At 36.4% G+C, this 14581-nt stretch overlaps 1 protein-coding gene across 1 annotated transcript in view; it reads left to right on the forward strand.

The window, feature by feature from the left end:
• unc13a (unc-13 homolog A (C. elegans)) overlaps positions 1-14581 on the forward strand; it is a 55289-nt gene that overhangs the window by 22930 nt on the left and 17778 nt on the right. Inside the window, exons 27-35 of the mRNA XM_056447364.1 lie at positions 1643-1769; positions 3205-3301; positions 5422-5565; positions 7333-7410; positions 7515-7538; positions 7642-7719; positions 7816-7904; positions 7987-8139; positions 8213-8336. Of these exons, the coding sequence (XP_056303339.1) occupies positions 1643-1769; positions 3205-3301; positions 5422-5565; positions 7333-7410; positions 7515-7538; positions 7642-7719; positions 7816-7904; positions 7987-8139; positions 8213-8336 (914 nt within the window). The remainder of the gene's footprint in view (positions 1-1642; positions 1770-3204; positions 3302-5421; positions 5566-7332; positions 7411-7514; positions 7539-7641; positions 7720-7815; positions 7905-7986; positions 8140-8212; positions 8337-14581) is intronic.

Here is a 14581-nt window from a genome sequence, read left to right on the forward strand (position 1 = left end):
TCAATAATTAAGCAAATTTAATTCAATGAGTGTCAGTGATGCACAATTTTTCAATTATGAAACTAATTTTATTGTGCTATAAGGCAAATGTTGATTCAGATCAGTTCAATAACAGTGTTGATGATGCAAAATTTGTCGAATATGAAACAAAGTTTAGTCCTAATGTAGCTTTATAGTGTAGAAAATAGTAATGTTGTTATTCAGTCAGTTCAGTGGTATCTCATTTCAGGTCAGTAACAGTGTTGATGTTGCAAAATATGTCAATTATGAAACAATTCTGACAGAACTATTTAGCAAATATTGTTTTCATTTAAGTCAGTAATTGTCGATGTTGCACAAATGATTAGTTATGAAAGACATTTTAATTTTCTGTCCTGCAAAATAATCAATTATGAAGCACAAGTTGACTTTTTCAAGTTGAAAATAGCTGTATAGAAAGTAATAGTGTTGTTATTCAGCTTCAGTCAGTTCAATGGCATCTAAATTTCTGGTCAGTAACGCTGTTGATATTGCAAAATTTGTCAATAATGAAAGATTTGATTCACGGTGTCAAGGATGCACAATTTTTTTAAATTCTAAAATAAATTTGATTCTGCTTTAAGACAAATGTTGATTCAGATCAGTCCATTAACGGTGTCGATGCAAAATTTGTCAAATATGAAACAGTTCAGTAGCTGTATACTGTAGAAAACAGTAGTTTTGTCATTCCGCTTCAGTCAGTTCAGGTCAGAGACCTTGTGGATGTTGCAAAATTGGTCAGTTATGAAACAAATTTGATTCAGTAAGTGTCCGTACTGCAGAATCTCTCAACTATGAAACAAATGTGATAGAACTATAAATCAAATAATGATTTAATCCAAGTCAGTAACTGTGTCGATGTTGCAAAATTGATCAGTTATGAAACTAATTTGATTCAATAATTTGATTTATTGCTGCAAAATAATTATATTGTAAAACACAAGTTGACTGAGCCATGAAGAAAAATTCAATTTAATAAGTTCTGATGTTACAAACTATGTCAATTATGTAAATGTTGATTCAGATCTGTTCAATAACCATGTTGATACAGTTTAATTCAGTTGTAAAGCAAATGTTGACTTTGCTGATGTTGCAAAATGATAATTAATACAAAAATAATTCAGTAATGTAACAAATATTGATTCAGTACAGTGATAATTTAAATGTTGTCAATTATGAGACACATTTTATTCGACAATTCGATATATATTTGATTATACAGTGCAAAAAGTATTTTTATAAAAACACATAGACTTTGTGCCATTATTTCAAATCTATTCAACTTTTGCTCTCGTCCCACAGTTCCAGTGCAATAATATTACTGAATGTTAAGTGCATTTTAAACTTTTTACTCCAGCAGCTCATGATATTTTTAATTAAAAAGTTTCAACTGTAGCCTTTAATGATCATAACTTGGCTAACAGATGAGATGTGCTCCAATGAAAGTATCTGGAGCACAAGCCTTGCAGGGTTTCTCTCTGACAGCCACTTAAATTTCACACTAGGAGAAAAGTCGACGTGCGGCGCAGCTCTTCTCATCTGCTGGTCCAGTAGGGGTTCTCAGCTCTGCATAGATGTAACTGCTTCACAATAAGCTTTTTTGTCTTCACCTCATGACTTTCAGAGCACGAAAAGAACCGCCTGTGCAAAAGCGCCGATTACATGAACCTTCACTTCAAAGTAAAGTGGCTCTACAATGAGTACTGCAAAGACCTGCCTTTCTTCAAGAGCCGAGTGCCTGAATATCCAACGTGAGTGAAGATCCTGATGCCCTAAATCTCAGAACACACGCAAGTGATTCTATAATTGAAGATATAATAATTATGTGATTACTGGACATAAATTACTTTCCACATTTAACAAAAACAATGTATTAGTATTATTTGTCAACTCTGTTAAATCTACAAGAGTTCGAAGGTAACAGAGTTGATATTTTTCAATCCCACTTGCTAGCATATGTTGGAATATCTAGCCAATTCCGTGCGTGTTCAATAAAAAAGGTCAGGAGAGGGTTTTCTTCAGTGTCAAAAATATTAGTAATTTATTAGATACAAATGAATAATTCGAGGATAGAGCTCTGGGTTACGTTACCCCAATGCAATTCAAGAATTACATTCAGGAGGTTCGCAACTATCTTGCATTTCCCCGACTCCAGCATATATACACAACTGATATTAACAGGTGGAGTTTTGACGTAACGTCACTCATCAGTCATTCTGCAGTCTCTTGGCTGTTGCACCCGAACATACTTCCTCTTTCTGCAACCCTTCTGTGCATACCTGAACTGAACAGTTAAGTGATCTTCAATATATTTCACAACTTCTACAAGCATCCAGCTCGTTGTGACATGTTTAGACTTCTTATTAGACAGAGGTCTGGAGCAATGCCCCCCCGCACTGTATTTATTCTTATTCTGCTATTTCCCTCTTGTCAGCAGTTCCTTCTAAGAAGTATGCAACACAGTAATATAGTATCATACAAAAGAAAAAGATTGATTAATCTGTTGTTAGTCTAAACTTTTTTTTCGAAATAAAAATAAAGATACGAAAAGAATATAAAAATAAATGTATTTTCCCCCACACATGCATAAATGCTAAGAGTAACAGCACTAATGAAATCAGTGATAAATACTTTTGATAAAGTGGTAACAGTTTTGACTTTTTACAAAGAAACTCTTAAATATAAGAATGAATTAGATGGAAATATTTGATGGAAGTATGGAATGGCAACAGAACTGACATGAGATTTCTTACATTTATTACAAGTTAAATATTATTTAAAAACTATTTAAAGTTTTAGAATTGGGAAATTAACTCTTTAGGGCTTTTTAATAGAAGAATGAACGGAATTAAATTAATAATAAAATATTATGAAGGAAAGTAAAATAAAAATGATAGATGATGGTAAAAAAATATATATACTGTCTTATTCAGACAACAACAAATTATGTTTTGCTATGTATAACACTCTGCTGAAAATATTAAAGTGTTTTGGTCGGTAACATTTTTGTGATTCGTGACAAATTATTAAAATAATGAAAAATTGAAGCAAAGCAGAAAGAAATAATGACTTTGCACACCAAACACATCTGCAGTTATAGAATCACAAGCATACTAAATGAGTCAGAATGTCACAGAGTATGCAATGATCGGTAATGGAGCTTTGGTTGATGATGTTGCTTTGCAGATGGTTTGAGCCATTTGTCATCCAGTGGTTGGATGAGAATGAGGAGGTGTCCAGAGACTTTTTGCATGGAGCCCTAGAGCGTGACAAGAAAGATGGGGTGAGAGTTATATCTCCTGTTTTTGTGTGTTTGTGTGGCCTATCTTAAAGTCCTGCTGTCCAGAAATATTCAAACATTGTAAATTGGGGGCGATGCGGTGGCGCAGTGGGTAGCACGTTCACCTCACAGCAAGAAGGTCACTGATTCGAGCCTCGGCTGGGTCATTTGGCGTTTCTGTGTGGAGTTTGCATGCTCTCCCCGTGTTGGCGTGGGTTTCCTCCGGGTGCTCCGGTTTCCCCCACAAGTCCAAAGACATGCGGTTTAGGTGAATTGGGTATGCTAAAATTGACCGTAGTGTATGGGTGTGAGTGAGAGTGTATGGATGTTTCCCAGTGATGGGTTGCAGCTGGAAGGGCATCCGCTGCATAAAACATGTGCTGGATAAGTTGGTGGTTCATTCCACTGTGGTGACCCCAGATTTATTACAAAGGGACTAACCTAAAAAGAAAATGAATGAATGAATGAATGAATATTGTCAATTTTAATAAAGTGAGCTCATCCTTTATTCTACCTCATGTGGTTTTAAACACCAAAGATGGTAGTTTGAAGAATGCTGGTTGCATAATAGGAAAAACATTATTATGGAAGTCAATAAAACCCAACAACCAGCATTTTTCTAAATATCTTCTTTTGTGTTCAACCGAAGAAAGGAACTCTAAAAGGTTTTCAACTAGGAAAAATCAAGTAAACAATGACATTTTCATTTTTGGGTGAACTTTAACTATATGCAGTAATAATTGCAATATTTGCTAGATGTAATTATAATATTTATTAATATTTTATGTTTTTTTCTTCTTTACTGTTGTGACTGAAATAAAGTATGACTTACAATTTTTTTTAATGTTGATTTTTGATATTTATTATCATTTCTTCAAATCGTTGTTAGTATAATAAATTCAATTCAATTAAATTCACCTTTATTTGTATAGCGCTTATACAATGTAGATTGTGTCAAAGCAGCTTCACATAAAAGGTCACAGTAAATAGGAACAGTGTAGTTCAGTTTGTAGTGTTTAAGTTCAGTTCAGTTTAGCTCAGTTCAGTGTGGTTTAATAATCACTACTGAGAGTCCAAATATTGAAGAGCAAATCCAACGATGCGCAGCTCTACAGATCCTGAACCATGCAAGCCAGTGGCGACAGCGGAGAGGGAAAAAAAACTTCACTAAATGGCGAAAGTGAAGAAAAAAAACCTTGAGAGAAACCAGACTCAGTTGGGCACGACCATTTTAATTTCTCCGCTGGCCATAATAAAGTACTTAATGCTTGAAACTTAACAATTATGAATTTTTAAAATATAAAATTGCTAAATGGTTTATCTCAGCTATTATTATTAATAATAATATTGATGTTATTATTATTAGTCTGTTTATATTCATAAAATGCTTTTAAATACTGTTACTTATGTTTCATATTTTTTACAATTGCAACAATTTATCAATTTATTGCTAAAAAGTGTATTTTGCTGAAAATATTTTCAAAGTATGGAATGGCAACAGAGTTTACATGAGATTTATCGACATTTTATAAGAATAATAATTTTTGTAAACAATTTAATGTTTTAGATTTGCGAAAATGACTGTTTAGGGCTTTTATAAATGAAACTAATGAAATTAAATGAAAATGTATTTTATTTTGCATTACCAAATGTTTTAAATGCCACTGAGAAAGAAAGGCTCGAGCAATCTCCTCTTATAAATTGAAATGTAACTTATTGCATTAATAATACAATAAAATAAAGTATTACTAAGAAAAGGTTATAGTAAAACTTTGAAAATGGAGATGGAAATTTACTGTGAAGTTATTCTAACTATTGAGCTTACCAGCTGTGATGAGTTACAGTAGCAGTGGGCCTCCAGCCTGCAGCCAGACATGCCAAAATGTGATGAACGAGTGCCCTCGGAGCACCTCAGCATGTTCCAGAACCAATAATCACGCTCTTTACTTCATTAGTTTCACCGAGCCACCTCTGGGATCCTGCTACAGTCTCACCTCAAACCCAATTATTTCCAGACGAAAGAGCCCACACCTGAAGTCTGGTCGCAAATTGCTTGTGTGGTCTCTCGCTCTTTCTATTCTAGTTTTTCTGACTGCTCGTCTCAAACCTTTTCTTTCCTACAGTACCAGCAAACCTCGGAGCACGCTCTCTTCTCCTGTTCGGTGGTGGACGTCTTCTCACAGCTTAACCAGAGCTTCGAGATTATTAAGAAGCTGGAGTGTCCAGACCCACAGATCGTCGGACACTACATGAAGAGATTTGCCAAGGTCCACAGCTAACAACTTCACATTTGTACCAGATTCATGATCATTTAATTTACTTTCATCAAAGCCTTTAGACAATCTGACAGCTGTAGCCAAGTGCAGACTGTGAGATTTTATTTTTGTCTTTTACTGAAGTTTCTAGTCAAATTGTACAACATAAAAAGTCGAACTGAAATTCTGGTCACCAAGTTTGGTTGCAAACTTTTATTATCGTTTATTGGTTGAAATATAATCCACAACTTTAAAGAATGGAACCGATTTTAGAACATTATGTGTATCCCACTGGTTCTACTAGCCCCCCTTTGAGAAATATTTATGGTAACTTATCTAGTTCACCCCATGTCAGGAAAGATCTGAATCAACGTTTATGGCATGGGGGGCCAGACAAGCTAGATTTATTCACATAACTCTTAATACCTCCTTTATATACCCTGCTTAATTCTCACTCCCATCTGGGTCACGGCACCAATGTGACCCCTCTGATTCTACTCACCTAACTACAAGCTGGTTTTGATAGGAGGCCAGGGGAGTGAGGTTTACTCACACAGCTCCAACTAGCTGGCCTCCTATATACTTACCCACCAAATATCCATCCCATCCGGGTCATGGCACCAATTTATCCCTTCCAGTTTGTTTCGCCCAACACCAAGTGGGATTCATATCGCAATCTCCAGCATAGATTGACACAACTCCTTCTAGCTAACCTCTATTTTACAACTACTGCAGAAATATCATACAGGTTAAGAAAAATAATAATCGTACATTAAACTAGTAAGGATCACACACTGATAAATGATCGGAAATCTACAAACTCACACTTAAACATGCTCCTCATGCTTTATAAATAAAAACAATGTTCTAAAGTTGGCCAAAATAACAGGCATGTTTGATATTTGAATTGGATAGAATCATAAGCCCCTTTCACACAGTAATACCGATAAATATCCGGAAATTTACCGGAATGGCTTTACCGGTAAATTCAAAAAAGCGCTGGTTACACAGGCAGGAATGTTCAGGAATTTTTCCCGAAAAGACCATTCACACATCCATTCCAAAATACTGGTAAATTCTGACATCATTAACCAGAAATGAGCTCTAAACGGCTGCGGTTGTATTTGTAAACAGACGGGGTAAACAAACAGCGCTTTATCATAAGCATTTTATCGATAATTCTTTCCACAGTTGGCATTAAGAAGGAACATAGAAACATTATCTGACTAACATCTAGCAGCTAAATGTGTCTGGAAAAATATTCAAATCTTTTATTTTCGTAAACGGTGCGGATGTGAACGCATCTGAATGTTCTTATTAGCTGGAGTAGACGTCTTACGTCAGCGCGTTCTAATAGTAAACCCGCTCTTTCCAGCAATTTTCCTTCTGCGTTCACAGCATTCTGGCAAATTAGCGGTAATGTTACAACTTCTCTTTCCGGAAAATTTCCTGACCAAATTTACCGGTATTTTCAAAAAGTGCCTGTTCACACATGATCCATTTCCGGAAAATTGCCTGGTGTGTATGTGTGAAATGGGCTATTGTCTAAACCTAAAAAATAAGAGTTTCTATTCATCACACTTCTGAAATCTGTCAACTCCAACTGCGCAAAACCTGCAAACTGGCACTGACTTTGAGAAACTAACATTGGCGCATCCAGATCTGGGCAGACAAAATTGTGCATACTTTGTTTTTGTATATTCTAGCCTTTAGCAACAGTAACATGTGAAGTTGTTTTGCATTTTGGATTCGTTTTTACACGGTTTCTTTCCCCCACAGACCATCAGCAACGTTCTGCTCTCCTATGCGGATATTATCTCCAGAGACTTCCCGAACCACTGCACCAAGGAGAAAGTGGTAATAGTTTAAAAACCAATCGAATTGGGTTCATAATGTTTTAAAATAGATGTTTAAATTTAGAATTTAACCCATTCTGTATGTTACCTTTTCTTTGATCCTAGAATGCAAAGGATGGTGCTGTGAAGGTCTGCATATCTGACTTTTTTATGGAAATAATTGCAATGAGTAAGTTGAATTGGCCTTTTGTTGAGGTTTATGCACTTTAACATTGTTTTTTGCTCTGCACAGCCCTGCATCCTCATCAACAATATTCAGCAGCTCAGGGTACAGCTTGAGAAGATGTTTGAGGCCATGGGAGGTAAAGATGTAAGTAAACCACAAATCGACATTTTGCTTCTTGAGCAAAGACCTTTTGAGAGCCTGATCAAGTTCTGGTGGTTTGACCATTAATGTGCTTTCTAGTTGAATGTTGAAGCTAGCGACATCTTGAAAGAACTTCAAGTGAAGCTCAACAATGTTTTGGACGACCTTGCAAGGATATTTGCCACCAGGTGATGTACCAATAGATCAGGAGGAAGTAGTTTTGCACTGTTTTCATACTAACATCTGTTCTCCATCTCTTTCTCCTGCTAGTTTCCAGCCAAACATTGAAGAAAATGTCAAGCAAATGGGCGATATACTTAGCCAGGTGAAGGGAACGGGAAATGTGCCAGCAAGTGCTTGCAGCAGCGTAGCACAGGATGCTGACAATGTCCTCCAACCCATCATGGACTTTCTTGACAGCAAGTAAGATGCAGATCATTAGATTTCGATGTATTCCTGGCAACTTCCACTTCAATCTGACCTTTTTCCTTGTTAGCCTTACACTATTTGCCAAGATCTGTGAGAAGACAGTCTTGAAGCGAGTGCTGAAGGAGCTTTGGAAGTTGGTCATGAACACAATGGAGAAGACGATTGTTCTGCCACCTCTGACTGACCAAACGGTAATGAGCTGTTTAGAGCTTTGTGTACACATATTTTCTTTAAGATTGTTCACAGCGTTGCATATTCTGCTATGGATCATGAAGACGACTGCAAATGTATCTCCTCATGCCCAACAAAAAAATGTCCCTTTCCCAAATCAAATTCCCTCGGACAAAAAAGACACATCTTTCCACTCTAAAAACATTGGGAGTGCACCATATCATTCAAGCACCTCTTGATGCTGCTCTCTGGTCCTGTAGTCCCACAGTTGCACATTTTGTATAGCAATTTTGACCTAATAAGCTTTGTTAGCTGTATTTCTAGATATTTGAATGCTAGCTAACTTTTGAGAACACTTCTACAGGAACAGAGACAACTTACTGCTTTTAATTTGTCTTGATATAACTGTTGTTCTTTTTGTATTTTTATTTGTATTTGTTTATTTTTGACAAAAGAGACCCATATCAGTTCTTTCAAAGATTATGCATTGGGATGGGAGGCAGCTCCCTGATGGCATAGTTAGCTAATTGCTAATGTTATGCTGATTACAAAAGTAATAATTCACTCAAAAATGTAAAATCTTTCAACGTTTACTCACCCCTTTGTTGTTACAAATTGGTATGACTTTCTTTCATCCTTGGAAGTTTGGTCTTGCTCCTCTTTTTTTTCCTACAACAATGGTTGATTCCAAAAAAAACATGTCGTAAAATTGGCCCATATGACTTCTGTACTTCGAAAAGCTTTGAAATTTACATCTTCATTCATTATAAACACCAACTTTGATTATGCAGAAGTAATAATTGGCATTCACATTTCATGTATTTTTCTCTCACATAGTGATCAGTTGGTTTCAGAACACATATAATATTCAGATTACTGTAGTTTAATATAAGACACAAGTCGCACGGACTGCATTTAATTCCATTTTGTACTTCGACAGCTTCCTATTCACTTTCATTGTATGAAAAAGAACAGCTTGAGCATTCTCCTTTAAAAGGTTCATACAGGGTACTGGAAATCAGCAGAAATGCCTGAATTTAAATCTAGCATATTCAAGGTTTGAGAAGCGTTTAGATTATGGATAAACTGCTAGAAACAGCTTCCTTCGTTTTCTTTACCTGCTTGCTTTCATAATTGATCTTAATTACTTAGTAATTTCCTACTAAAACTTAACAATCTTTCAATTTAATGTATAATTTAAAAAATGACAATTTCAACATTCTGCCATTAAAACAATTAGTCTATATAGTATACAGTGGTCCCTCGTTAATCGCAGGAGTTATGTTGTAAAAATAGCCCACAATAGGTGAAATCCGCAAAGTAGTCCGCTTTATTTTTCACAGTTTTTATAGATGTTTTAACCTCCTAGGGCTTAGTGGCAAATTTTATCTCTTAAGTGGCTATTTAAAATACTTTGAATGTTTTATATTTTGTTACAGACATACAGTGTCATCCTGCAACTGTAATTGTATTATTATTATTATTATTATTATTATTATTATTATTATTAAGTAGGATAATGTTTATTTAATTTTAGAAAAGTTTACTTTTACAATTTGACACATTCAAGCCACTGCAGGAATGTTCTAACAGGTTCATGTCATATACAGATACATTTCTTAATAAATAACCTACTATAAGTTTTAAAGCATTATCGTTTGCTATATATTTTTGTTTACACAAGCTTTGGAGACGTAACGTAAATTCTGCTTTTAAATAATAGGTCACCTGTAGCTTTCGTCATGAGCCACGGCTGTGTTCAAAATGACATCAATGTTTTCAACGAGCACAACGAAGGCAACGCAATTGTCAACATAAAAATTGCTAAGACTGAACTGTAAAATACTTTGAAAGCAAGTTACACCTAAGAGAGATGACTTTAATGTTTTTTTTTTTAAATCATTCTGAGTTTAAATGTTAGAATGTTCTAAATGAATAAAGCATAGGGGGAAAACTGGGAATAGAACACAACCAGGAACTAACTTTAACTACAGCTCTTGAGGTGTAGTTGGAAACGTACAAGTTTGCGAATGTTCGTTGGAACGATGGATTTGGGAAACACTAAATCAACTAACTATGTTTGTAATGACGGAACTTGCGACCTTAGATGGCTAACAATGGTTTTCGGAAACGCACCCCAGTACTCAGAACACAATGCCATGTAAAAAAATAAAATGTAAAAATCATGTCAAATTGCACCAAAAACTCGCGAAACTGCGAGACCTCAAAGATGAACCGCATTATTGCGAGGGACCACTGTACTATAAAATTCTATAACAAATAACATCTGATAAAATATGATGAAGAAGTACTTAAGTGTATGTAAATAAGTAATTTACTACAGTTATAAAGTGCTGGAAGTTTGAAAAATGAACCTGGAAAATACTTGAAAAGTGCTTCAATCTAGCTTTAAAAGTGTAAGAACCCTGCCTTTTGTATTACATGGGTGAAGGAACATCATACAAATTTTGGATCCAAATTAAGGGGTGAGATTTTTTTCATTTTTGGTTGAGTTATTCCTCCAGACTGGGCCTGTTTTGATCCAGACCTCGGGACCATAATATTGTACCCGGCCTGTAGACTGAATGTTAATGTTTCTTTTGATTTGATGTGGGGCTCTTTGTAGCTTCACTGACCCTTCTCTCTGGTTATTACATTCTCGCTCTCCCCCCGCTCCACCTCCACAGATGATAGTAAGTACCAGAGCACTTTTGTCTGTGCGTCTGTGTGTCCCGCAGTCCGTCCACGCCGGGTGAACCCTCTCCCACCACCTCCTTCTGCTCTGTGTGGCTGCCGAGTCCTTTCCTCTTGTCCAATGCATCCTCATTCGTCTGTCACTCTTTCTCCTGCTGTCTCTTTCTTCTCTTCCTCGTACATCTCCTCTCCTTTCCCTGGCCACCTCAGCGCTCTGTAATACCCGAGGTGGCTGCAGCATGGTGCATTTCCTAATTGACTTGGACAAGGCCCTTATTTTTTCTGAGTCCCACCCCAACAAAATGTCCAATCCAAAGTCCCAACCCCTTTCTCCACTCATTCCCCTGAAAGCGACACTATTTTGCTCCCAGTTTAGTGTCTGTGGTGGGTCGGTTATCTGGGTGACGTGAACTGGTTTCAGGTGGTCCACCCTCCCTGTCTCTGTCACCTGTTTGAAACCTCTCTCCTCTGTGGGTTGTTTGCTTGCGTCTGATCTTCACCTCAACTCCTGAGCCTCTCTTTATAGTCTCTGCAGACATTATTCTGTCAATCTGTCCTGGTATTTGCGTGTTGTTGTACCCAAATTGGTCTGATCCAACACTGAGGTTTCATACTGATGTGTCTTCTGTGACAAATTTTTTTTTTGTAGAGAATTGTTTTCTATTCCCAGGCTTGATAATGTTTAGTTCAATAATATTTGTTTGTAAGATGTTTGTAAAAATGTATTATCATTTTATGGTGCAAATAGTTTTGTTTTGCTCTGCATTTTTAATTGATGTTTCAATTCATTTACTTCCACATGAAGATATGATTATCATTTTCTGTTTAGAAATGAAAGAATTTTACCTTTTTTTTCCACTTGTGCCTAGTTTAGTTGACCCCTTAGATTATACAAAATAATGCACAAAAATCGAATACAGCAGTGCATTCGGAAAGTATTCATAGCGCTTCACTTTTTCCACATTTTTTTAAGTTACAGCCTTTTTCCAAAATGGATTAAATTCATTTATTTCCTCAAAATTCTACACACAAACCCCATAATGACAATATGAAAAAAGATTTTTTGAAATGATTGCAAATTTATTAAAAATAAAAAAACTGAAAAATCACATGTATATTAGTATTCACAGCCTTTGCTCAATACTTTGTTGATGCACCTTTGACAGCAATTACAGCCTCAAGTCTTTTTGAATATGATGCCACAAGCTTGGCACACCTGTTTTTGGGAATTTTTGCCCATTCCTCATTGCAGTACAGCTCTAACAGGTTGGATAGGAGGCGACGGTGTACGGCCATTTTCATATCTCTCTAGAGATGTTCAATAGGATTTAGGTCTGGGCTCTTGCTGTGCCATTAACCGAGTTGTTGTGAAGGCACTCCATTGATATTTTGGCAGTGTGCTTTGAGTCATTGTCCTGCTGGAAGATAAACCTTCACCCCACTCTGAGGTCAAGAGTACTCTGAAGCAGGTTTTCATTCTGGATGTCTCAGTACATTGCTGCATTCATCTTTCCCTCTACACTGACTAGTCTTCCAGTTCCTGCTGCTGAAAACATCCCCACACCATGATGCTGCCACCACCATGCTTCACTGTAGGGATGGTATTAGCCTGGTGATGAGCAGTGCCTTGTTTCCAAATTTAACGCCTGGAATTCACTCCAAAAAGTTCAATTTTAGTCTCATTAGACTAGAGAATTTAGTTTCTTATGGTCTGAGAGTCCTTCTGATGCCTTTTGGCAAATTCCAGGCAGGGAGTGGCTTCTGTCTGGCCACTCTACCATACAGGTCTGATTGTTGGATTGCTGCACAGAAGATTGTCCTTCTGTAAGGTTCTCCTCTCTCCAAAGAAGAACGCTGGAGCTCAGACAGAGGGACCATTGGGTTATTGATCATCTCCCTGACTAAGGCTCTTCTCCCCCAATCACTCAGCTTAGATGGACGGCCAGCTCTAAGAAGAGTCCTAGTGGCTCCAAACAACTTCCACTTACGGATGATGGAGGCCACTGTGCTCATTAGAACTTTCAAAGTAGCAGAAATTTTTCTCTAAACTTCTCCAGCCTTGTGCCACCAGATAGTCCTGTCTCAGAGGTCTACAGACAGTTCTTTTGTCTTCATGCTTGGTTTGTGCTTTGACATGCACTGTCCACCCTGGGACCTTATACTGTATAGACAGGTGTATGCCTTTTCAAATCATGCCCAATCAACTGAATTTACCACAGGTGAACTTCGATTAAGCTGCTAAAACATGTCAAGAATAATCAGTGGAAACAGAATGTACCTGAGCTCAATTTAGAGCTTCACGACAAAGGCTGTGAATACTTCTGGACATGTGATTTTTCAGGTTTTTTATTATTAATAAATTTGCAACAGTTTCAAAAAAATCTTTTTTCACATTGTCATTATGGGGTATTGTGTGTAGAATTTTAAGGAAATAAATTAATTGAATCCAATTTCGAATAAGGCTGTAACATAAAAAATGTGTAAAAGTAAGGCGTTATAAATACTTTCCGAACGCAGAAATGTACGTCAGTTTTAAGTACTATGCTTTAACATGATTGTTCATCCAAAAATGAAAACCTTGTCATAATTTATTCACCCAAATGTTGATACTAAAATGTTATACACATTTGAATTTGTGTATATTCAAATATGGTACATCGGAATTCTTGCACATGTTTTACTGAGCCCCGGTCAGATCACACGAATTTGTCACAATTACGTCACAATATCCTTGACACAGGGTGTCGTGGGGATTCGGAAACAAAAAATGAGCGTCGTGACACAAGATTTAATAGGTTTTTTCTCGTATAATGTGACATAGTTCACGACAACTGATAACATGCCTGCGATGCCTCACGACACCATCGCAGAAAGTCTTGCATGTTTAATTGTTTTCTCGTTCTTCAAGACAAGATCCGTCACGTAGGTGCCACTGTGCAATAGGAGCACATCATTTATTCGTTATCTCAGCGTGTGCTGCCGTTAATAATAGATAATCAAAGAATTGGCTGTATATTTACTTATGAGTGAGTCATGGGTGGATAAGATCAATCATTGGTTGTACAAACTTTACCTTTTCTATAATATTAAGGTGTTTTAAGCAATTTTATCTGACAGACTGGCACAAATATGCAGACTTCTTCATTCTCACAACGAGTTTCTGAATTCTCTCATCCTTCCAACCGAATTTGTGCTTCCGAGGTATTCTGGAAAGATGTTCATGTTCAGTGCTGCGAATTCATAGCAAAAGCATTTCCAGCTTATTCAAATTTGTCATTAATAGTGAAAACGGTTTAAAATATGCTTCTCTGAAACTGTGAATATTTCACTTTAATTTTATTTAGGATAGATTATTATTTATTTAACAAACCAACACAATCTCTTTTACGTTTGCAGATATTTAAATATAGCTCAATTCCATTTGCATATATTCAGATATGGTATATAATATTTGTTGTTCCAGAATTACTCACCCTCACATTGATTTTCTGAAATTCTTCCCTTCAACTCTCCATTCTCAATCTGATTTGTATACATTCATAATTGCACACCAAATTTGCTTGGGGAGTTT

Source organism: Danio aesculapii, chromosome 22, assembly GCF_903798145.1.
Source record: "Danio aesculapii chromosome 22, fDanAes4.1, whole genome shotgun sequence".
Lineage (NCBI taxonomy): Eukaryota > Metazoa > Chordata > Actinopteri > Cypriniformes > Danionidae > Danio > Danio aesculapii.